The following is a 24,610-nucleotide window of genomic DNA, read 5'->3' on the forward strand; positions in this document are numbered from 1 at the left end:
TTCCAGATGAGAGGTCAAATATATGGCATGGATTAAATAAATTCGTTAGATCATTTAAATTTGATTCTTCTAGACCTTAGACGTTAAATTTAAGTTACGAAAGATCAGTTTCAAACCGCATCATGATAGCACAAAAGAAGGGAGACCACTTTCTTAAACTGAATTTGACGTTCTGAAAGTAACACAAACAACTTCTGTTTCTGTGAGTCCGTATTCATATAAACCGTTGGGTATCGCACCATAATATCAGGGTGGCTAGGTCATTAGGTCAAATAAGGTGCTTCACAACACAAAAATACACATTTTTTTTTGCTACATAAAAAACCTGAAAATTGTTTGAACGGCAGATCGACTCTGACAGCCGGCGAGGATGAGCGCCACAGGAAAGTCGATGCTTGGTCCCTGGCTGTACCAGAAGGACAGAGACTCGTGGGTGACCAGCAGCGGCAGATCCATGGTGAGAGTCGTCACATAATAGCCGTTTTCACGACGACCATCTGGTACACATTTGGTGCACATCTGGTGCAGATCAGGTGCACATTTGGTCAAATCTTGTTCCGTGTGTCTCCTTAGTAGCTATCAGCTAGGGTTGCACGCATTGCTTATATGCCTGCTTTGTCATATTATCAGACAGTATCATCGATTAAAACACTGAAATAAATTCACAAAATAAAGATATTTGCTGTAAAAGAGATTAGGTGCAGATTTGGTCAAATCAGGTGCACTCGCCGGATAGCCCGTCGTGAAAACGGCTATTAAAGGGACTATCCCACCTTTAACATGGGATTTGAGTTGAGATAGCCAAGTTTGCGGCGAGGTTCAGAAACCACTATCTATCTAGGTTGCAACCCCCGCGGCCTCTTGGTGTTGAAGAAATTCGTTCCCTTCATTTGAAAATGGGCCTTGTACAAGGCCCTATCTTCAACATGGAGCGACCGTTAGTGTGACGTCACCTCGGTTAGTCATTCTGATTTAAATGGGTTTGTTCGTTGAAAAATCGCTTAAAACTTGGTCTGAACTTTGTTGTGGTGCCTACAGAGTAAAAAGAATCAGCTTTATGACAGTAATGTGGCCTGGGGAAGGAGGTAATTTTGGGCTGTGACGTCACATATTTGAAAGTTTGTGTTTGGAATATGGGAAGCCTAAGATGTTTAATGAAAAATAAATGCCAGAACCGTGTTCCTGGTCATCCAATCTATAAATTCAGGCACAATTTAACTGGTTTTAACAACATTTTAGAAGGTGGGATAGTCCCTTTAACGACTAATTAAAAAAATAGTTGTGATCTTATGGCGTGATAATAAAGTGCACGGATGATGCATGTATGATACTGATATGTTTGAGGTTATGCGTACCGTGCACGATTTAAAAAGTTTGTTTTTGTAAATATTTGTCACAAACGCTATGAACTTTGTTCATGGTGACCCTTCCACCGCGTGTAACCATTCTCAACGGTAACTGGATAATTGTAAGCATTAACTTTGCCATGCAAACAACTTGGTAGTAAAGAAAGGTTCTATTCAATTAAAAATCAAAGCTGTTTCATTCTCGTTTTCATTCGACGTCGTTAGATCGATTTCTTACGTTAATCGGTGTTATGAAGCGTAAATCAGCTTTTAAAGAGGCTCTTCCTTCAACTAATACCGAACACAATATACAAACGTCGGCTGATGCATCCTCTATCAATATTGATAACTATTTTTTTTCTATTGATCACAGCGGTCTTTGGATGGAGGCAAGGGGATAACGAACTCTGTCATATTCCCACTGAAGAACGGAATGGAAAGTGGGCTGTCCCAGGCCCTTGCAGTAATGCAGGTAAGAATCAGATGAGAATATTTAATCGATGGTCATGTCACGATTCGTCACACCAAAAACACGAGCATAATATTCGACGGGAAGATCATACTTTTCACGACTATTTACAGTTGAAACCCAACAGCATTACCAACATTTTGCAACAATGTCATTTTGCTTCAAACGCAAAACGATAAAAATACTTGATAATTTCCGTAGCTTTAAATAACCAGCTTTCTCATATTCACTACTTAATCTACGAGTATCCTTTTTTCTTATTCTTGAAATGCTTCAGGTGACCTGACCGTTGACTGCAAATTGTTTTCGAGCAAAGTACAAACTCAGTCCAATACAAAAAGCAACATATTTCAGGAAGCCAAATTTGCTGCTCCAAAGAACGTTTGACACAAACGCAGTGGATCAATGAACAGAGCTGCGATGTTTGTTGGTTTGTTTGTTTATAGTTTATTCTATCGTTTATTCTTGATCATGGGTATGGGCAATGGACAGAAATAAAGTTGAACTGAATTGTTGCAGGAGAGGGGTGTCAACGTGGTGCACATTGAGAGCAGGAAGGCACGCTCTATGGACGCCGAGTACGAGATCTACATGGGTCTCGACTGTGACGGAATGGTAGGTTACACCGTGCGTGTGAACATTTTCACGTACGGTGTGAAAATATTCACGATTCTCAGTGAATATTTTACGGGTGGATTTTATTTACGGCAGCAAATAAGTAAAACCGTAAATAATACACGGGCGCCCAGCTGTAAATGTTGTGTCACCCAAACATTTAACCATGGTTTCAATAAATAAAACTCTTACTCCATGCAATTATTAATCATAGCTAAGCACAATACTTTTCTCACAAAACACCTCAAATTGAATCAATTAAAAATGTGGTACTTACATACCCATAATTGTGCGACGGTACTCTTCAATTCTTCAATCAATTTACATTTTTGGCAGCTGCAGCGCGCAAAGGGTGTCTTGATTTCTGATCTCATTTACAGGACATGCAGTCACTCGCAGAAGAACTGGCGAGAGTGCTGGAAACTCCTATCAAGTAAGATCAATAGTCACTGCACAGTGCACAATACACACTGTGATGCATTGGTACTTACACATTGAGATGCATGGGGATAAGTATTACCAGTAAAACGCCTTTTGGGCGAAGAACGAGCGAGCGAGATAGTGAGCCCTGCACGTGCGGAAGGGCGAGAGGGTGCTTCCAACGGGCTTGGGCAAAGCACCCTTCTAACTGGTCGCTAGCGGTGTGCCAAATTTGAACGCAATCGGCCCAGCCGTTCCTGAGATCTGGAAGCGGCATTCTGCACGTGCGCACGTGCAAACGGGGCCCAAAATGACTTTTGCACGGCACCCTACTAACTGGTCCCCAAGCGTGTACCAAATTTGAGCGCAATCGGCCCAGCCGTTCTCGAGATCTGGAAACGCCCCCTGCACGTGCGCACGTGCAGTAGCACCCTAACCGTAACACATGGGAATGCATTGCCTGGTGGGTGCCTACCTGTATGCCAAGTTTCAGCGAAATCGCCCCAGTAATTACCGAGTTACTGAAATGGGAACAAATTTGGCACCTCTTATTGTTGTATTTTGCACGTGCACTGGGGGTGACCCACATGCATCGAGAGTATCCTATTTTGGGTAGGAGGGATGCTGCTGCCCTACAAAAATTACCGCAAGTCAATCGCCCAAGCGGCTGCTGAGATATGAGCCTCTCAAAATCACTACTTTTGCAAAACAGCTTGAACACCCTTGACTTTTCACGTGGCACGTGCCACGACGGTCACTGAGATGTATCAAAATCGACATTAGGGCCCCCTAATGAAGTTTAGTGGCTCGACGAGGCGCGAATTGGAGACTCCGCGAGCCGCCTGGTCCGAGGCAGGGTCGGGAGAACACTCTGTGGGGAGGGGGCGAGGACGGGGAGGGAGGGGGAAACGGGACGGAGGGGACAGCCGTCAGTCTGCGGCAGAGGCCGGCGGGGAGCGGAGATGGACCGCGGACAGCGCGTCCCTGTGTGATAGAGCGTGTGCTTTACGTCCTGTGAGTCGGGCTCGTGAGTAGTGTGGGTACGGCGCCTAGTGAGCACCATCGAGGACGAATCAGTGGAGAAACGGGGCATGGACACCGCTTATCACTACGACCGCGACAATCACGGCATGGCAGGTGGGTCCGGTACGCCGGCACCAGCGTCCTCCACATGGGTCATGTGTGATATGGCTGGCTGTGTTGACGAGTTACCGGGTACCTGTTATGAGTCGTGTTGTGCGTGTGTTTGTTACACCGGCAGCGGAGGGTGCCGGGCCGTTCCAGGCTGAAACGTCGAGATTGGGCCGGTAAACGGGCGACGGCGGGCGAGGGGCGTGCAGGCCGACAGCGCCGACACAGGGCCAAGGCGGCCGACAGACCGGGTGCCGGGCCGTTTCAGGCCGACAGCGCCGACACAGGGCCATGGCGGCCGACAGACCGGGTGCCGGGCCGTTTCAGGCCGACAGCGCCGACACAGGGCCATGGCGGCCGACAGACCGGGTGCCGGGCCGTTTCAGGCCGACAGCGCCGACACAGGGCCAAGGCGGCCGACAGACCGGGTGCCGGGCCGTTTCAGGCCGACAGCGCCGACACAGGGCCATGGCGGCCGACAGACCGGGTGCCGGGCCGTTTCAGGCCGACAGCGCCGACACAGGGCCATGGCGGCCGACAGACCGGGTGCCGGACCGTTTCAGGCCGACAGCGCCGACACAGGGCCCATTGCGGCCGATCGACCGGGTGCCGGGCCGTTTCAGGCCGACAGCGCCGACACAGGGCCATGACGGCCGACAGACCGGGTGCCGGGCCGTTTTAGGCCGACAGCGCCGACACTGGGCCACAGTGGCCGACAGACCGGGTGCCGGGCCTGTTTCAGGCCGACGACGTCGAGATTGGGCCGGTAACGGCCGACGCCGGGCGCCGGGCCGTGCAGGCCGACAGCGCCGACACAGGGCCACCGCGGCCGACAGACCGGGTGCCGGGCCGTTTCAGGCCGACAGCGCCGACACAGGGCCAAGGCGGCCGACAGACCGGGTGCCGGGCCGTTTCAGGCCGACAGCGTCGACACAGGGCCACAGCGGCCGACAGACCGGGTGCCGGGCCGTTTCAGGCCGACAGCGCCGACACAGGGCCACAGCGGCCGACAGACCGGGTGCCGGGCCGTTTCAGGCCGACAGCGCCGACACTGGGCCGGCTAGCGGCCAACAGCACGGGTGCAAGGCCGTCAGACTGTCAGCGCCGACACGGGTGGTGGTCGACGGGTGCCGGGCCGCCCGCGCGCAGCGGGGCTCGGTGGCGGCGGCGCGGCGGCGCCCGTGCCGGGCCGGCTGCGGTCGAACCGGAGGAGCCGGGATACAGATGGTTTACGACCCTGGGTGGCCGAGGGTGCCGGGCCGCCCGCGCGGCGGGGCTCAGTGACGGCGGCGCAGCGGCGTCCGTGCCGGGCCCGTGCGCGGCGGCGTCCGTGCCGGGCCCTTGCGCGGCGGCGTCCGTGCCGGGCCGGCTGCGGTCGAACCGGCGGAGCCGGGCCACAGATGGTTTACGACCCTGGACCCCTCCCCCTCCCCTTTATGGCAGGCCCGCCCCAGACGGCGGGACACGAATCGAGTATCACTGGTCCGTTGGGAGCATCACGTGTCTGGGGGGAGTATCACTCTTCTGTCTGGTGGGAGTATCACTAATCTCCTGGGAGCGTATCCTGTTCGGAAGGTGTCACATGGCTGTTGGACCATAGCCGGCGTCAGCTGAGAGGTCAGATGTCGGGTGGGGGAGCGTCGGGCCGGCCGAGGCGGGCGGGACGGTCGAGGGGATGGCTGCATGGCGGCGTCCGGGGGGGGGGGGCGAAGCGGGACCACCGGCCATTTGAGCAGTACGTGCACGGCCGTGATGGCGAGTGGGTGGCCAGGGTTTCCCAACGGCGGCGCGCATCCGTGCGACAGTGACGTTCCATTAGTGACGGTGACGTACGAATTGCTACGAAACAGCCTGGCGCCGGGCTCCCGTCGAGCCTATGAGACGGGCCAACGCCGGTACATTGAGTTCTGCAGGCGGTACGGGCTGACAAGCGTTCCGGCGTCGGATGACACACTCACATATTTTGTGGGTCACCTGAAACGGGCGGGACTAGCCGTCGCTAGCGTGAGGCAGTATTTGGCAGCAGTGAGACACCTTCGTCTTCAGTGGGGTCGGCCGCTGCCAATGGGCATGCCCCCCTACACTACGGCCGCGCTTCGTGGCTACGAGCCTCGGGGCGGCGGTACGGAGCCCCGCCGGCAGGCGATCGACATATCGGTTCTTCGCCGCCTGAAAACCCGTTTGGCATCATTATTGCCATCGGCTTGGAACCAGCGGTGCGTCTGGGCTGCATGCACACTGGCGTTCTACGGCGGCCTGCGGAGCAGCGAATTCCTCGTCACCGGCCACGGACGGGGAATACGGCATGGTGATGTGTCTTTCACATCGGTCGGCCTTCGGGTACTGGTGGGAATTCAAAAAAACCGACAGCATGGACCGCCAACGGCCGTCGAGCTCCCAGTAACAGGCACGTCCACTTGTCCTGTGAAAGCTATGTACCTGTACCGACAGGCAGGGCGCGCGGCGGATGGAGCGCCGCTCTTTGTACTGGACTCGGGAGCAGTGCTCACGCGACGACGGCTGAATGATCTTCTCCGTCGCGCGCTTGGGCCAGGATTCTCTTCTCACTCCCTGCGGATTGGTCTGGCCACGGCTGCGGCGGCGGCGGGTGTGGCCGACCCTGTACTGCGCCGCTTGGGACGGTGGCGGAGTGCAGCGTGCGACGGATACGTCCGGGGACACAGGAGGGCAGTAATCGATGCCTTGGTCGCAGTGGCGGGGTCGGGCCATTAGCGCTCAGTCTGGTACTATCGGTACCTTTTTTGTCGTGCGTGTTTGTCCACATGTATACTAGTCGAGATTATGACCGTGTGTACGGTCTGTCAGGATTGCGGCCGCTCCGCGCTGCCAGCGGCGAACAAGATAGGATCGACGCCCAACTGCGAGCGGAGTTAGACTGTGCACTCGTGATGGGCCGCCAGGATGGCACCATGCATCCGGGGTCCGGCGACGAACGCGGCGGCGGTCACGAAGGTGTGCGATCGCATGCAGCAATCCACCATCAGAGCCAACAGCGCGATCACCTGCCCCCGGCCGCCGCTACGGTGACGGCGGCCGGCGCGGCGACGGCGACGGGCCCGGCTTTCCGCAGTGGGCCCCCGGCAGCGGGGGCGGGGCCGTGTGGGCCGGGTACAGGGCCGGCGGCTGGCGGCCGTGACCGAGAGCCGGTGGCACGACCCCGGCGGCCCGGCTGTTATAGTGCGGAGGACTCGTACACACGGGGACGATGGGCCGGGACCGATGACGTTCTGGGGTATGATGACGATCGCGAACGGGCTGGTTCGGCGGCGCCGGCGACACGTTTCGGCGACCTTCGACGGCACGGCGGCGGCCCTGAGCCCCGGAACGCGGACCCGGAGCAGCGCGGCCGCACCGGGCGGCGGCGGCGCCGCCGACACAGCAGCGATGGGGGACCGGTGCGCCGCCGACGGCGGGACGACCTGTCGTCCTCATCAGAGTCGGAGTCTGACGAAGAGGACGGCATCGACCGGAGGGTGGAGTATCGGGCCGCCCCGACGCGGTCACGGACGGGGGCGGCGCCGACGGCTCTGCGGCTGCCTGCGATCCAAGTCAGAGCCGAGCGGCGGCTACGGAACAGGCGCCTGTATGTGTCAGTGGAGGAGGCTTACGATGCCGCAGAGGGCCGGCCGAACACGGCCATGGAGTATGTCGACCGTGTGGCCGGCTTGCTCACACACACAGTGTTTCATTTCCCTGAGTGCGGGTTGCAGGTGGTCGGGTACCTGAGTTGGCTTGTCGGGCTGTGTGCGCGGCGCTCGCTCCGCGACGTACAGGGGGCCGATAGCCGGGCGCGTCAGGCCATGGCCATGCGGCCGAGAGACTTCATGACGCATGATGATCTGGACCGGTTCGCGGCGCCCGCGGCCCCAGTGCGGAATGGTGGGAACCCAGGCCCCGGGGGAGGGTTTCGTAATGGCCGAGTGACATGTATGCGTCATGTTCAACGGAACGTGTGCCGTTTCCCGTGCCCCGAGAACAGGTATCACCCGCCGTGTACCGAGTGTGGTTCTCAGGTCCACCCTACAGGTTACCACGGAGCACCAATCGGCGGTGGCGGTTTTGGCCCGGCATTGGGCCGCGGCCGGGGACCGGTGAGCCGCGGCGGTGTTTTTCCCTAGTGCCCAGGTGAGTGCAACACCTGCCGCGGCGCGAGACGCGTGCCCGCCTACACCGGTATAGGCGCCGAGAGACTTGACCAAGTGTTCCGGGGCTGTCCCAATGTTAACCTAGAAACGCGGAGGTCGTCTTGTACCGCTTTCGCGTCCGAGCTCAGCGGATAGGGTTCAGAGGGGGCCGCCGGTGGAGATTCACCGCGACAACCGCTCCGCCGTGCGGCGCAGCAGGGCCGTGTGTGCTGCGATTACCCGGGAAATCAATAACGGATTCCCTAGGGGACCTGTTCAGACGCCCGGCTCTTTTTAGACCTGTCCCACCCGATGGGAGCTTTGTGGTGTCGGTCGGGGTGACACGGACGACGCGGTCGCCGTCTACGATCACATTCAGGCGATATGTCGCTATATATCGAACTTTTGGGGGTCATATTAGACACCGTCGCCACTGTCCGGTTATCGACTCTGCGTGTGCCAATACACTACAATTGCCTATCGGTTCCAGTTGGGGCATTTGGTGGTAGATGAGGAGCGCAACCAAAAAGTGGGTGAGTACGGCCAATAACAGCCAAATGGGAATGGGAGCACGGGACAATGGCGATAGAGGAGGAAACACTAATCGACATTAGGGCCCCCTAATGAAGTTTAGTGGCTCGACGAGGCGCGAATTGGAGACTCCGCGAGCCGCCTGGTCCGAGGCAGGGTCGGGAGAACACTCTGTGGGGAGGGGGCGAGGACGGGGAGGGAGGGGGAAACGGGACGGAGGGGACAGCCGTCAGTCTGCGGCAGAGGCCGGCGGGGAGCGGAGATGGACCGCGGACAGCGCGTCCCCCGCCCACCATCCCCACACAGCGGCCCCTCTTCCTTTCTTTTTCTCTCCTTTTCTCGTTTTTTTTTTAACTCCACTCCTGCTTCGTTGTCTTTGTTAGTTGTCCCCAGTAATAGGTACCGTCGTCTCACCCAAGGTTGTGGTAGATGAGGAGCGCAACCAAAAAGTGGGTGAGTACGGCCAATAACAGCCTTGTCAATTACGGGGTAGAAGGGGTGGGGCTACCCAACAAAAAAGACCGCAGGCCAATCGGTCCAGCGGTTGCTGAGATATAAGCCTCTCAAAAGCGTTACAGGCCGGGCCGGGCCGGGCCGGGCCGGGCCGGGCCGGGCCGGGCCGGGCCGGGCCGCTCATACTGAGATTTTTCCGTTATATTGAAAAGACTCACTTCGCTCGCTGCGCTCGCTCGCTCGTAATCAGCACTGGTGAATGCAAACAGTTCATTTACATTCATTTCAGTCAAAATAAGTTTCTTAGGTATGACTTTTTCTCTTTTCAAACAAACTTGTTACGAGCGAGCGAGCGCAGCGAGCGAAGCGAAGTCTTTTCAATATAACGGAAAAATCTCAGTATGAGCGGCCCGGCCCGGCCCGGCCCGGCCTGTAACGCTTTTGAGAGGCTTATATCTCAGCAACCGCTGGACCGAATGGCCTGCGGTCTTTTTTGCTGGGTAGCCCCATCCTTTCTACTCCGTAATTGACTACTTTTGATACATCTCAGTGACCGTCGTGGCACGTGCCACGTGAAAAGTCAAGGGTGTTCAAGCAGTTTTGCAAAAGTAATGATTTTGAGAGGCCCATATCTCAGCAACGGCTTGAGCGATTGTCTTGCGGTCGTTTTTATAGGGTAGCTGCATCCCTTCTACCAAAGCACAGTGGGGATTTTTCCGATCTAGCGCCTATTAATTCAAAAAATATTTTTTGGATTTTTGTTTATTTTTTGTGTCAGTGGGGCTAAGAAATGTCTGAATTTTTCATCTATGGCATTGTTTTATCTGTATGTCCACAGCAAAACTAGGAAAAATGCGCCCAAAGTTCACACTCATGCGTGATTACTCAATGGGCTCAACAAGGCCCGAAAGTATAGCTCAATTTCATTGTCCTGTCCTGTTGGTTTTAATCTTGCGAGGTCTTAAAGTTGCATATCGTCTGAAAGGCACCTTTATTAGGAATGGAATGGCAAACAGAAAGTATGCCACAACCTTACTAAGGTCACAAAAATGCCCTTTACAAAAAAAACCCTTACAGACACCATATTGAAGGAATGGTATCTACTATTATCTACTATTATAAATCTTAAAAAGTCCGCCGTCGGGGTAACGCCCAAAAACGCTTATAGCGGCGCCGTCGATTGACGCAGGGGGGTGAAATTTTCACGGCTCGTGGATCGCGTCATTCAACAGGTCGTATTAAATTTTGGGCACGATGCGGCCAGGGGTGCGCCCGTGGCGCGTGCTCACGTGGTGTGCCATAGGGTTAACACTAGAATCGGCAACAGACTATTGCTCGGGAACGGTAAGGGCTACGGGGGTAAATTTTTCGCTGCAAGTCGGACGCGTGCACTCATTTGTCGTATTAAATTTTCGAGAGGGTGGGTTCAGCGGTGTGCACGTGGTGGGGCCGCGACCGGCGCCGAGCAGAAGGCACGTGCTTTAGGTTCAGTTGTTCGCTTAAAAAACTGAGTGGAAAGCAATAGAGCCGGCAGGTCATTGACCTTTGCCAACGAAGGCTGACACAAGGCACCGCTCGCCAAGAGGATTCGCCAATAAATACAATTAATTAGTTTTCGCAATATCTCAGCCGTTTCTCGGCCGATTTAACTGAAACTTGGACTGTCGGTGGTAGTGTAGGGTAGGGTAGGGTAGGGTAGGGTAGTGTAGGGTTAGGGGTAGGGTAGGGTAGGGTAGGTAGGGTAGTGTATGGTTAGGGGTAGGGTAGGGTAGGGTAGGGTAGGGTAGGGTAGGGTAGGATAGGGAAGGGTAGGGTAGGGTAGGGGTAGGTAGGGTAGGGTAGGGTAGGGTAGGGTAGGGTAGTGTAGGGTTAGGGTTAGGGGTAGGGTAGGGTAGGGTAGGGTAGGGTAGGGTAGTGTAAGGGTAGGGTAGGGTAGGGTAGGGGTAGGGTAGTGTAGGAGTAGGGGTAGGGTAGGGTAGGGTAGGAGTAGGGGTAGTGTAGGGTAGGGCAGGGTAGGGTAGGGTACAGTGTAGGGGTAAGGTAGGGGTAGGGTAGGGTAGGGGTAGGGTAGGGTAGGGTAGGGCAGGGTAGGGTAGGGTAGGGTAGTGTAGGGTAGGGGTAGGGTAGGGTAGGGTAGTGTAGGGGTAGGGTAGGGTAGTGTAGGGTAGTGTAGGGTGGGGTAGGGTAGGGGTAGAGTAGGGTAGGGTAGGGTAGGGTAGGGGTAGAGTAGGGTAGGGTAGGGTAGGGTAGGGTAGGGTAGGGTTGCGTTCAGTAACATCTTAACTTACAAAGGGCTCGAAGAACTCGCATGCATCACCATCATACTTTACAGTTCAATTAAAAGCAGTTACCCAGTTCTACAGAAGTAATACCAATAAAAATGCAAGTTTCTACACCCAAACTAATGCATCCGTTAATCATACGTATCAAAACATACAGTTATCGCGTAAACCTGTACCTCTAGTAAATCTTAAAAAGTCCGCCCACGCCGCCGCCGTCGGGGTTACGCAGTCGGTGTTACTCCCAAAAACGCTTATTGCGGCGCCGTCGATTGACGCAGGAGGGTGAAATTTTCACGACTCGTGGGTCACGTAATTCAACAGGTCGTATTAAATTTTGGGCACGATGCGGCCAGGGGTGCACCCGTGGCGCGTGCTCATGTGCGCCATAGGGTTAGCATTAGAATCGCGACCGGCGCCGAGCAGAGGGCACGTGCTTTAGGCTCAGTTGTTCGCTTAAAAAACTGAGTGAAAGCATCAGAGCCGGCAGGTCGTTGACCTTTGACAACGAAGGCCGACACAGGGCACCGCTCGCCAAGGGGATTCGCCAGTAAATACAATTAATTTGCTTTTGCAATATCTCAGCCGTTTCTGGGATGATTTAGCTGAAACTTGGACTGTCGGTGGTAGTGTAGTTTAGGGTAGGGTAGGGTAGGTAGGGTAGTTGTAGGGTAGGGTAGGGTAGGGTAGGGTAGGGTAGGGGTAAGGTAGGGTAGGGTAGGGTAGGGTAGGGTAGGGGATTGTAGGGTAGGGTAGGGTAGGGTAGGGTAGGGTAGGGTAGGGTAGGGTAGGGGATTGTAGGGTAGAGTAGGGTAGGATAGGGTAGGGTAGGGGATTGTAGGGTAGCGTAGGGTAGGGTAGAGTAGGGTAGGGTAGGGGTAGGGTAGGGTAGGGTAGTGTAGGGGTAGGGTAGGGTAGTGTAGGGGTAGGGTAGGGTAGGGTAGGGTAGGGTAGGGGATTGTAGGGTAGGGTAGGGTAGGGTAGGGTAGGGGATTGTAGGGTAGGGTAGGGTAGGGTAGGGTAGGGTAGGGTAGTGTAGGGGTAGGGGTAGGGTAGGGTAGTGTAGGGTAGGTTAGGGTAGGGTAGGGTAGGGTAGGGGTAGGGTAGGGACGGGTAGGGTATGGTAGGGTAGTGTAGGGGTAGAGTAGGGTAGGGTAGGGTAGTGTAGGGTAGGTTAGGGTAGGGTAGGGTAGTGTAGGGGTAGGGTAGGGTAGGGTATGGTAGGGTAGGGTAGAGTAGAGTAGGGTAGGGTAGGGTATAGGTAGGGTAGGGTAGGGTAGTGTAGGGTAGGGTAGGGTAGGGTAGGGTAGGGGTAGGGTTAAGTTCAAAAAGGGCCTAACATACAAAACACTTGAACACCCCGCACCGCACCGCACCTATCACCAACCCTTACAGTTTAATTAAAAACAGCTACCCAAATCTATCCAAATAATACATCTAAGAATACAAGTCAATCACCCAAACTAATGCACCCGTAACATAACATAACTCAAAACATACAGTTATCGCGTAAACCTGTACCTCTAGTTCTAAATAAATGTAGGAAATCAAAAATGTTCTCCCCACTTTTCCACTCCGAAATATATCCTTTCGCATTCGCCACTTTCTTCTGCACAAGACAGCGCCTAGTTTGGCTGCCGAAACTTGCCTGAACACGGAATATTCACATTAGAGTATCTTAACACCCCACTCGAGGAGCGCTAGAGCAAACAGCACGATATAGGTATTTTCCGGACATAGGCGAATAATTCTACTTCGTGATTTATATGATGCATATTTTCTGAGACACGTTCATTAGGAATAGGATGACCAGCGTAAATTATACATACCGTAACCTTATTAACCATCGCACTTGTGGGGAGGGGGAGGGGGAAGGGGTCGGATAAAACCCCATGGTTTTCCGCAAATTACTCGCGCAAAAAGCGGCCGATCGCGCCGAAACTTTCGGTACCCTCGAGATCATCAATTTTACATCTATCCTAAAAATTTCATGACTCTGACCCAACTGACCTTTGACCTGTGGCATATTTCTCGAGACCATGTTTGGCCGGAATCGCGATTCGGCGTATGCCAGCTCACATTATCCGCGGTTTCCAGTCTTTTTGTGGTTTTAAACGTTCAAATATGTGAAATGATGTTGGTGCCATGCATAATGGTGGGTGTCAAGGTCACGTGAAGGTCAAGTCAAGGTCATTGACCTTTTGATGACCTTAGTTCCCTTTTTCGAGTTTTACTTGTTTCCAGGGTAGTTTTTGGTGCTGATTTCGATTTTAGCAGCCATTTGAATATTTACGAAGTAGTTCTAGTGCCTTCGTTCCATGTTACGAAGCTATCAGTAGTAGGTGACACTTCTATGGATGGCCGGCAGGACGCCTACTAATTGATCTAACCTGACCTGACCCGACCTGGCCTAAATGCATAAAGACATCGTCTGTGATCAAAACTAACATGAAATTCGTGATCAGCACCCCAAAATACCCCGTAACACCCTAACTTTGCGAAGTTTCAAGAGGTCTCGATTTCCCAACTTTAGTTGGGTCATTAAACTGACTTGGAAAGTCAGCTTATGACCTTGGACTTTGAAATTGGATATATTCGGCCTAATTTCGTCATAGGCAGCACGCTTGACTTTTCCGCGAAGCTCTAGCTTGATCAGGGGCCAAACGGCTGAGCGGGGGGTCCAATTGAACCCCCTATACTATGTTGATTATGCACATTTACAGGTAAAATTCTCACCAGGACACACCAGCCAACATCTGTGCACAATCTGGCTACAATTCTACCTATGGTTTGCCCTCTACGAATAAATACGTGCTAGATCGGAAAAATCCCCACTGTGCAAAGGTCGGATACTCTTCATCTATGTGAGTGACCCCCACTGCACGTGCAAAATACAACAATAAGAGGTGCCAAATTTGTTCCCATTTCAGTAACTCGGTAATTACTGGGGCGATTTCGCTGAAACTTGGCATACAGGTAGGCACCCACCAGGCAATGCATTCCCATGTGTTGCGGTTAGGGTGCTACTGCACGTGCGCACGTGCAGGGGGCGTTTCCAGATCTCGAGAACGGCTGGGCCGATTGCGCTCAAATTTGGTACACGGTTGGGGACCGGTTAGTAGGGTGCCGTGCAAAAGTCATTTTGGACCCCGTTTGCACGTGCGCACGTGCAGAATGCCGCTTCCAGATCTCAGGAACGGCTGGGCCGATTGCGTTCAAATTTGGTACACCGCTAGCGACCGGTTAGAATGGTGCTTTGCACAAGCCCGTTGAAAGTACCCTCTCGCCCTTCTGCACGTGTAGGGCTCACTATCTCGCTCGCTCGTTCTTCGCCCAAAAGGCGTTTTACTGGTATTTATGTGTTTGCCGTTTTGTATTAATGTTGTACGTTTGTACATATCTTTCAGGCCCGGCTTTTCAAGAGAAGGTTTGGCGAAGAGAAGCATGAGCATCCAAAGCAGTTTCGGTAAGTATGGTCATGGATGAAAAAATACGTATTGTTATCGGGCGGAAACGTCTCGGTATTCAAGCTTATGTCTCCGGACTCGGTAACACAAAAGAAAGGATGAATAATAACGATTTGCTCATACCTAAAGCAATTCTTCCTTTGGTTAAGAGCAAAATGTTATTATTTATTCTTCGTGCTAAAAAAGTTTTCAACCCTTCAAATATTTCCATAGCATTGAATGATTCCTCAGTAGTTATGCTTTTTTATTGGTGACACATAAAAATCGATTTTCTGACATTCGTACCCCTAATTCAATATATACCCTGTTCTAATCTACAACAGTATCTTTGAACGTGCTTTTAAAATACCGTTTTACCGCTGATTGATTTTAATGACATTCTGTGATTATTCACGGCGCCTTTTCCTACGTTGCCAGCACACGTTTGTGCCATTCCGCGGTAATTCCCGGCACTTTTGATCGTTACCAACAGATTTTGGTGACATCCCGTGGTTCCCGAGAAAGCTGTCTGACCTGGACAAGTCTCAGCGGGTGCTGATGTATGGCTCCGAACTGGACGCTGATCACCCGGTAAGGACACCTTCTCCGGTCACAGAAAATGACCGCGGGCTATTCAGAGGTCAGAATTGACATGAACAAGCCTGGTTCAGGCTGACAAGTTACTTTTGATTAAATTATGAGCCTTTTTTTCATTATTTTGAGTTGTTCCAACCAATGAATTAAAATTCACATTACGCTGCTGATCTAAAATACCAATTTCGATCACTCCCCATTTATCTGTGGAATGATCGATTCCTGATATTGTTATCGACAGGTGTCTTCTACGCATTTCAGGGATTCAAGGACACCGAGTACAGAAAGCGAAGAAAACACTTCTACGACATTGCGATGAAGTATCGATTGTAAGAGGGTCATTTTAGGATAGTCATAACAGTTCAACATTTGACGGGAGTGAGACGGCTTAGTTTATTTTTAATTCTTTCAGGTTTTCATATTTTGCATTGATAAAAAGCTCGGTCGTTTCGTCGAAGTATGATACGGTATGACGTATTCCATTTCTAAATCGTTGCTATTACATCTCGTAATCGTTGTTTTTCTTTTTATGCATAGCGTTCAATTAAAAAAAATGTTGCTTTGAGAACGTCATCTCTTTCTTTTACACTGCTCAACAACTTCTGTATCCGCTGTACCGACTAACTATATCTCTGTAGATGTGAATACTGAATCCCTCTGTTTGCAGTAATCAGCCGATCCCAAGGGTGGAATATACAGAAGAGGAGACAAAAACATGGTAAGACAATAGCAATTCACGATCGCAGATGTTTTTAAATTTCATCGTGGTGCATAACACAATTCTGGAAATACCTGAAAGTTGATTATCCTGGGATGAATTGAGGCGTGACAATGACTTGGTTATCACGGGTGTCTCAGCGTAACGTAGTTAGGAGACGTAGGGGTGAGGACTGATATACCGTTGTTAAATCAGCGGAAATAATTTGCTCAATTTAGGCACGCTCCAAAGGGGTGAAACTCTACGGGACGCGGACGAAAGAAATCAGACCGAAATGTGACACTATACCATGGGTGTAGGAGCGCCAAAAATATTGGTGAAGGATGTCACCTGAACCTTCGGAGAAGGCGCAGGACCTTACCGCAGTGGAGGAGGGGGGGGGGGGAATTTCGCCAACTCCTGTTTTTTTTTCTCGCAAATGTCTCACGCCATTATCATCTAATTAACGCCAACTTTTCAGTACATGCCTAAAATTGAATTTTTAGGTATCCAAGCATACCTTTGGATACCTACCAAAGGTATCCACTATCCAAGCATACCTTTGGAACCTGAAGGTATGCTCCACTGCTCTTTTTTCGTGACCAAAGTCTTACAACCCTTACAACTTTCCCACGAGTAAAAACAAGCCAATGTATTTTGATATTCACGCATTTACTGAGACACATTTACACTTTTACCAACTTCAATAGTTTTCGGCCTTACCTATCATTACGGAGCGAGCGAAGCGAGCGTAGTCTTTCCTTAGATTAACGGAAATTTCTGAGTATGAGCGGCCGTCCGACTGGCCGGCCGGCCGGCCGTGGTCACGATTCTGCGACGCTTATATCTCAGCAACCACTTGACCGATTTACACGCAGTAATTTTTGTAGGGTAGCTTCATTCCTTCTACCAAGTATTGGACTATTCCCGATGCATGTGGGTGACCCCTTATGCACGTGCCACGTGCAAAACGAAGAGGTGTCACTTTTGTGATTGTTGCAATATCTCGGTAACTACTTGGCCGATTGCGCTGAAAGTTGGCATGTAGGTAGGCACCCACTAGGCAATGCATATCCATGTGCCAGAGTTGGGGTGCTGCTGCGCGTGCGCACGTGCAGGGGTCGATTCCAGATCTCGAGAATGGCTGGACCGATGGCGCTCAAATTTGGTACACAGTTAGGGACCGGTTAGTAGGGTGCCGTGCAAAAGTCATTTCGGACCCATTTTGCACGTGCGCACGTGCAGGGTGCCGCTTCCAGATCTCGAGAACGACTGGGCCGATTGTGCTCAAATTTGGCACATCGCTAGAGACCGGTTAGTAGGGTGCCGTGCACAAGTCAGCTGGAGGTACCCCGTCGAAATTTCGCACGTGCAAAGCTCACCCTCTCGCCCGCTCCGTTAGTCGCCCCAAAAGGCGTTATACTGGTTTATTAACCCGCGAGTTGCTGGGGGGGGGGGGCGTTAAACGCCCCCACTTTTTTCGCCGGGCCATAGCATAAAAACGGCGCGCCGCAGGCGCGCCAAATTTTGGGTACCTGTAGGGAATTGATTGAAGTTTATTGTGACAAAGTTTCAAAAAAATCAGTCGGAAAGTTTTTGAGATATCGAGGTTTTAGTGACGTCATGATTTCTGAGTTTTCGACCAAAAACGGCATATGTTCAAAAAATCATATAAAATCACAGAATAGACATACAGACATGCTGTAAACGCTATTAGACTGCCAATACCATGATCAATCAAATGGCTATCTTCGATTATTGATTATTGTTCCGCATTTTCCATAATCTTGAACTGAATCTTGGCAATTTTTCGTGACTACTTCACGACCATGATACATGAATTTCTTAGATTGAACTTTTTGAGCCAAACACGTACACATATGATAAAATGAATGTCACCATCGTGTTCTACGCCCCAAATTACCTATAAAACATGTGTCACAGGCTGCGAATATCAGTTTTGATTTTCGGGGATATGTGCCTACCCGGTTGACCTGACCTTGACCCTGACCTATGCTTGACTGACCCCTACATGGAGCTGACACTCCTGTAGGCATTATAAGATGGATTGTGCACCGTTTTGACAGAGTTTATGGCGAGAGGCGCCCATTGCGAAGTCCTGAAGTCCATGCTACTGAAAGCCCGTTTTCAGGTGTTTGACCTGACCTTGACCCGACCTGTGACCTCAAAATTCAACTTTTAAGTACTCATCTGAAGCGTCTCGTCGCGCTCTTTCGTTTGCCGCCTCGTGCGTTTCGCTGCGCCTATTGGTTCTCGAGTTATCGGCTGGGGGCGTTTAACGCCCCCCCCCCCCAGCAAACGGTGGGTGGCGAAATACCCCAGCAACTGCCGGGTTAAATGGCGTGAATTGTGAAGAAGGTGGGCATAACACTTCATAACTGAAAGGATGGGGTAATTGGGTACCTGTTGCCGTTTTAGCCTTTTTGTTCATCCCATTCGGCATTGCTTTTCTTTTTTTAACATTAGATCGACCGTCGAACCCAGTCGTTCTAACTTCTAGCATTGGTGAAGACCCTCACCTGCATTGCTCAAGATTGGTGAAGGATCCTTCACCAATCTAAAACTTTGGTGAAAGGTATCCTTCACCAAAGAGATACGTTGCTACACCTATGCACTATACCATGCAATCAAATCATGCAGCCATCCCCTAATTGTGATTAACATTGTTATCTTTGTGTAGAGTTTGTGTTGATTAAATTGCTGCTCTTCGTCCTACCATTTGGCCATTCTGAATGCAAGCCAGACCATTCAGTCTGCTTAGTGCTGAACTTCAAGACCGAGACCAACCGAATTGAGCTTATGAGATGTTTGGAAAGTCCAAGGAAAGCGTTGTCTTTAAGATAAAAGACGAAATATGCTGGAAGAAGTGCCTCGTTAGCAAACTATTGCGTTTTACAATAGCAGTGACTGTATTACTCAACAACACAGTGACAATATATTGATCCGACCCACAGGGGTGTGATCTTTAGCCAGCTGAGTGAGCTGTACGAGACACACGCCTGCAAAGAGTACCTGGAGAACTGGCGTGAGCTGAGGAAATATTGCGGCTATCGTCAGAACCACATCCCCCAACTGGTGGACGTCGACGCTTACCTCCGACGTAAGTCGTGGACTGTGTCAATGACGGTGCATGACGGTGTTACTGGACGGTGTGACACTGGCACAACACAGCCAGCCACCTACCACACAGCAATTGCCATCTATGCAATGCAATAGTTCAACGAAGGCATAAATAGGCCCACCATACATGCTGGCTGTGCCACATAGGTATTGTGATGACTGATGAGTGATAGTGAGCAAGTGACCCGATTGTAGCGTATCGAGGCGAAGGAAGCAAAGGCCCGAGAGGGTATATCAACTTCTTTTCTAGCACGGTTCTTAGGCACATCGCTGACGAGTGATACTCTGTAGACAATCCTAGCACTTCTTTGATTGTTAAATTGTTCATTATCTTGCCAAACATTGGACGTTTTAGTACCTCAGAAAACCACGACTGATAGGTATACCCGTGACTTCCATGTCCATTGCCAGCCAAAACGATAAACCACTGGTGTGCTCTCATTTTATTTCGACAGAGAGAACCGGCTTTCAGCTACGACCTGTGGCGGGCTACCTATCACCACGGGATTTCCTGGCCGGCCTGGCATTCAGGGTGTTCCACTGTACCCAGTATATTCGGCACAGCTCGGACCCACTGTATACACCCGAACCGTGAGTAAAGGCGAGAGAGAGAGAGAGAGAGAGAGAGAGAGAGAGAGAGAGAGAGAGAGAGAGAGAGAGAGAGAGAGAGAGAGAGAGAGAGAGAGAGGAGAGAGAGAGAGGGAGGGGGAGAGAGAGGGAGAGAGACAGAGACAGAGACAGAGACAGACAGACAGACAGACAGGGAAAATAAGAGGGAGAGTGATACAAGAACCGATACTTCAACGTATAACAAACAAAAGGGACTTTCAGACTCAAGATTAGTTAGGAATAAAGAGGTACAACACACCAAAGCAATGCTATAGGAAGATAGTATTCCAACAACCCAGTATGCTATATGTAGTTTATCCTGCAATGTCTGAGAAGATCGAAAGGGATACGATTTGCGCACTGTTTAACACGTTCTCTCTTTATGTTATGCTCCAGGGACTGCTGTCACGAACTGCTGGGCCACATGCCGCTGCTGGCCAACGCCAGTTTCGCGCAGTTCTCGCAGGAGCTGGGCCTCGCCTCTCTGGGGGCCTCTGAGGAGGAGATCTCCAAATTGGCCACGGTATGAGGTCACACGACCGCTGGTCCTCGGACGAATATCTGGACGCAGATATTCGATATAAGTTTCTATATATAAGTAGATATAAGTTTCAACTCCAACTCAAGCTCCAACACCAACTTCAACTTCAACTCCAACGTAAAATTTCACACTCAAAACCAAAACAATTGAATTAACATCCAAAACACCTAAAAAACAATTAGATAGGCTAATCATTAAAAGCAATAAAACAATTTTAAACAATGAAAGACCAATAAGAGCAATCAAAGAAAACATATTTTTATATTCCCCTAAAATATATGTAAGGCTGTATCTGCCTCTTACCACATTACCTAAGACCATTCAGGCACAATCTACATACTCTTTGAGCTACTCGATGAGCTGCTTTTCACAAGCAAATCCGGGGCTAATAGTAATTTAGCAGCGCTGTGCTGTTTCCCCTCCTTTGTGCTTTTTGTTTTGTTTTTGTTTTGTTGGGTTAGGCCCTTTCGGTCCAATGAGACCATTTCAGAGCCGGGAGGATGATAGGATATAGGGGGAGACATTGGTCTGGGCAGGCACCCTAGTGAGTCGCCGGGGCGGAGCCCGTCCAGAGGACAGGCCACCCAGCCCCAAGGCACTCACTGCACCCGGCTACGGGGTGCGCTCCCTCGGGAGCGGCGGTGCCGCTCCAAGGGAGCAGCCCGCATGAGATAAAGTTGCCTGTCCAGCCCGGAGAGTGGGGCTGCGGCATGGAGGAGAAGGATTTCAGTGTCCTGAGGATAGAAGCACGGAACGGTGGACCTTTTGTGCTGTTCTCAGTGCTACTTCTTCACGGTGGAGTTCGGTCTCTGTCGCGAGAACGGTCAGCTGCGTGTGTACGGTGCTGGCCTTCTGTCATCGATCGCCGAGCTGAAACACTCGCTGACGCCGGCCGCCACGGTCCGCAGGTGAGAACACTGTAGGTTCTCAGATGAGACCAGCCATGGTTCTCAGATGAGACCAGCCATGGTTCTCGGTTTAGAATACAGAAGGTTCTCAGATGAGACAACAGGACGTCTTCCGATAACAATAGAACAATTAGTTATCAGACTATAATTACGTTGCAGGTCTTGACTTCGGATCAGGTGACACCACAGAAAACTCAGATGGGATCACAGTAGATCCTTACATGATAACAACGCAGATTCTCAAAAGGTCACAATCTTTCACAACATAATTTAGCTGAAATATTAGGTTTGAAAATCATGCATTTCAGTATGTTCTCGTCGAGAACCAAACCTATAACAGTAGCGCAGTTTGTTCGCAGTATATTTTCAGTACATGTTCTCTGTATGGTCTCATCACTGGTTCGTGCGGCAGGTTCGACCCTGACGTCACTAGCAACGAGGAGTGCATCATCACCGCCTTCCAGAACGTCTACTACTACACGGACACGTTCGAAGAGGCCAAGGAAAAGATGAGGTGGGTCTTCATGCGGAAATTTTGAACGTGGATCATAAGTGCCAAGAGATTTAAATTTATCGGTTTTGTTTCGCTGGGCCCGGAACTTTTGGTCTATTCTATGAGACCATTATTCCTGGGCCATTATGAGACCATTATGAGACCATTATGAGACCATTATGAGAGAGATCGAGGGAATGAGAAGGATAGAGGAAGAAGATCTTGGATGATTCGACCACCGACTGGTCCGCTAGCAGCGGCTGATCCACTCCTACCGAATTTCGGTGATATGTTTGTGCTGTTTGGCAGGGCCTACGCAGCTACCATCGTTCGGCCGTTCGGAGTCCGGTACAATCCGTACACTCATACCGTGGACGTGCTCTCCAGCACGCAAAAAGTGGCAGCTCTAGTGTCCGAGCTCCGTGGCGATCTTTGTATCGTCACCAACGCCCTCAAGTGAGTGGTGTAGGAAGCTGTGGTTAGGGAGGGCCTCAGGGATGCAGGGGGTGTCGCTAAGTAGTGCCGCGTTTGATCTGCCAGCTAGGCTCGACTGCTGACTGATGAAGTAGGGGTAGCGATATTGGGGTCTTAAGGTGTTTGGGCCTTCTTTTCCAACTAGGTCAGGAAGCTATCATTGATCTCGTTCCGATTCCTCTGATCTATCTTCGCACCTGTCCTCGTCAAATCCTAACGAGAGTCTGAGTGCCGCTTGTTCTTCGTTATGGGCCCAGCCTTAGTGGCAAGTCATACCCCCTGACCAAAATATCCCGGTATCCCCCTAATTCCTGATATCATGTAGTCCCGAAAGGTCTCACTAGAACGGAAGGTCATGACCCATAAGAGACTCATAACATAATTATCTCGTTATTCCGCAGAAAGATTCAAGAAAACGACGAGGATGCAGATGTCGAAGCCATCACACAGCTGTTATCTGCCGCGCTGCCTGCCGAGGCATCTCGTACCCCATCCCCGCCACCAGCTGTCACCCCGGAGCCCTTAGCCAATCACAGCGCAGGAACGGAGACAGCGGCCAATCACAGCGCGGGAACGGAGACAGCGGCCAATCACAGCGCGGGAACGGAGACAGCGGCCAATCACAACGGAGGGATCGAGACAGCGACCAATCACACATAGAGGAACAGCACAAACACCAATCACAGGCTTATGAACACTACCAACTGATCCCCTAGAGGCATGATGATCCATTTAGGCCACCCTTAGATCGATATGGTCTTTCCCCATGGACAGATTCAAGTGCGCGAGAAAATGCTTGCTTAGCCCTATTCCGGGCGGGGGGACTTCAAGTCCCCCTTCACGTTTTTCTTGTGGCATTGCCAAACGCCGCAAGACTGAAAGCTCATATTCGGTGACTTTTCCTAGACATTCATTGCGCACATTTTGACAAAACAAAGTTGCCGGGTCAGGTCAGGTCAGGTCACCAGAGGAGGTTTGTTGACCACACCTCAGAAAAGTTTGCAATCACGCCAGAGCTAGAGGTTTTGACTGATCACTTTCTTCTCTTCAGGTTTTAGTAACGGTACCCGTATGTGCAATTTGTATATCTCAGAATTTGTATATCTGTGACCTGAGGTCAGGCCAGACTCGTGACCTTTACATTGCAAGCCTATGGGGAACTATTGAAATGCCTCCTGCTTCGTGTAAACGGGTCAAACCCACCCACTTCTTTCAGTATTATGGAAGATAATCTCATCGGTGATGATCCTGGTGCCGTTTAATGACAGGGGCACCGGGCAAGGTCATCTGAGGTCATGTGACGTCATAAATCGTTTTTTTTAAAATAAATCACGACATGATGGTGCTCCAGACTTGTAAGTGGTACCGAAGTACTCGCCTGGTCAAGGCGCGTCGTTTGGTATGCAGCATGACCATACCCCACAACCCCATTGGTGAATGACCTGACCTTGACCTCAGGTCAAATTTCAAATTGACCTGTGAAGGTCATCGACATCGTATACTTATTTCGCATCGCCTCAACGAGAGCAACAACAAATGTATTAGCTTTATGTCTCTACGTTTCTTAGTTCAAAAGTTATATAAGTAACTAATTCCAAAACATTTTATCGTTGATGACCTCTGGTGACCCCAATATTGACCTGACTCGAAAATGTTTTTTGTAAAAGTTGTAGATCTTTAAATGATCTATCAAACGCCGTTTGACGTTTGACGCTCCGATGTGTAGTTTTTGAGATCTGAAGGGGGCCTGAAAAGCCTCCCCCCCGCCCAGAATCGAACCTTTCATTAGCCCGCAAGTAATAGGGTTATATTGCTTATCATTCAAATGGTGTGACATTTTTTGTTTTTAAATTTTCATCTTACCAGTTACGAGGACTTTGAGGCTGGAGCACAGCGAAGGATGTTGAACTGGGAAGCTAAATCATTTTCCTGATTTTTCTCTCTTGGAGGTTTTCTAGATCTCAACTTGTGTACCCCACTAGATTTTGCTAAAAACATGCAGACGAGAACACTCTCCTACAGAACCCTACAGAACTGCAGATATAAAGCGCTTTTGCGCTTTAGTGTTAAATCTAATCGTTAAGGGAGAATAATAGCTATCGCACCTACAATCCATACCGAGTTCGAGCTAATGAGTGTCAACTATCAAGGAGGAGGGACAAACATGTAAATATTTTGACATCAGTGTATCTGTATATCAACAATCAATGTGAGTTTGCCAATCATGATTATGACTCGTGTAATGTGTGTAGGGACCAAGCTGGAATTAAGGGACCAACTGCTATTGAATGTGCTGCGTTAGTTGTTAAACGGCGTCT

The 24,610-nt window shown here is 50.8% G+C and overlaps 1 protein-coding gene across 1 annotated transcript; it reads left to right on the top strand.

The window, feature by feature from the left end:
* Positions 1–343: 343 nt before the first annotated feature.
* On the top strand, positions 344–23,257 carry LOC122366764 (tryptophan 5-hydroxylase 1-like). Its single transcript, XM_043339327.1, has 15 exons — positions 344–457; positions 1,720–1,818; positions 2,335–2,430; positions 2,811–2,863; positions 14,797–14,855; positions 15,329–15,426; positions 15,691–15,758; positions 16,097–16,147; positions 19,102–19,247; positions 19,723–19,858; positions 20,273–20,399; positions 21,198–21,325; positions 21,738–21,839; positions 22,128–22,274; positions 22,694–23,257. Exons 1-15 carry the CDS (start codon positions 371–373, stop codon positions 22,950–22,952), a joined length of 1,656 nt encoding a protein of 551 aa, XP_043195262.1. The 5' UTR covers positions 344–370; the 3' UTR covers positions 22,953–23,257.
* Positions 23,258–24,610: the final 1,353 nt, after the last annotated feature.

This window comes from Amphibalanus amphitrite, unplaced genomic scaffold (assembly GCF_019059575.1).
Source record: "Amphibalanus amphitrite isolate SeventyFive unplaced genomic scaffold, NRLGWU_Aamphi_draft 000829F_arrow, whole genome shotgun sequence".
Classification (NCBI taxonomy): domain Eukaryota; kingdom Metazoa; phylum Arthropoda; class Thecostraca; order Balanomorpha; family Balanidae; genus Amphibalanus; species Amphibalanus amphitrite.

What these genes read in the sequence shown, in the direction of transcription:
- LOC122366764 (XM_043339327.1), top strand. Translation starts at nt 371, where the DNA reads ATGAGCGCCACAGGAAAGTCGATGCTTGGTCCCTGGCTGTACCAGAAG. An exon ending in GTGCTGGAAACTCCTATCAA is followed by an intron (nt 2,864 to 14,796) that starts GTAAGATCAATA and finishes CATATCTTTCAG; the next exon opens with GCCCGGCTTTTCAAGAGAAG. An exon ending in GAGGCCAAGGAAAAGATGAG is followed by an intron (nt 21,840 to 22,127) that starts GTGGGTCTTCAT and finishes GCTGTTTGGCAG; the next exon opens with GGCCTACGCAGCTACCATCG.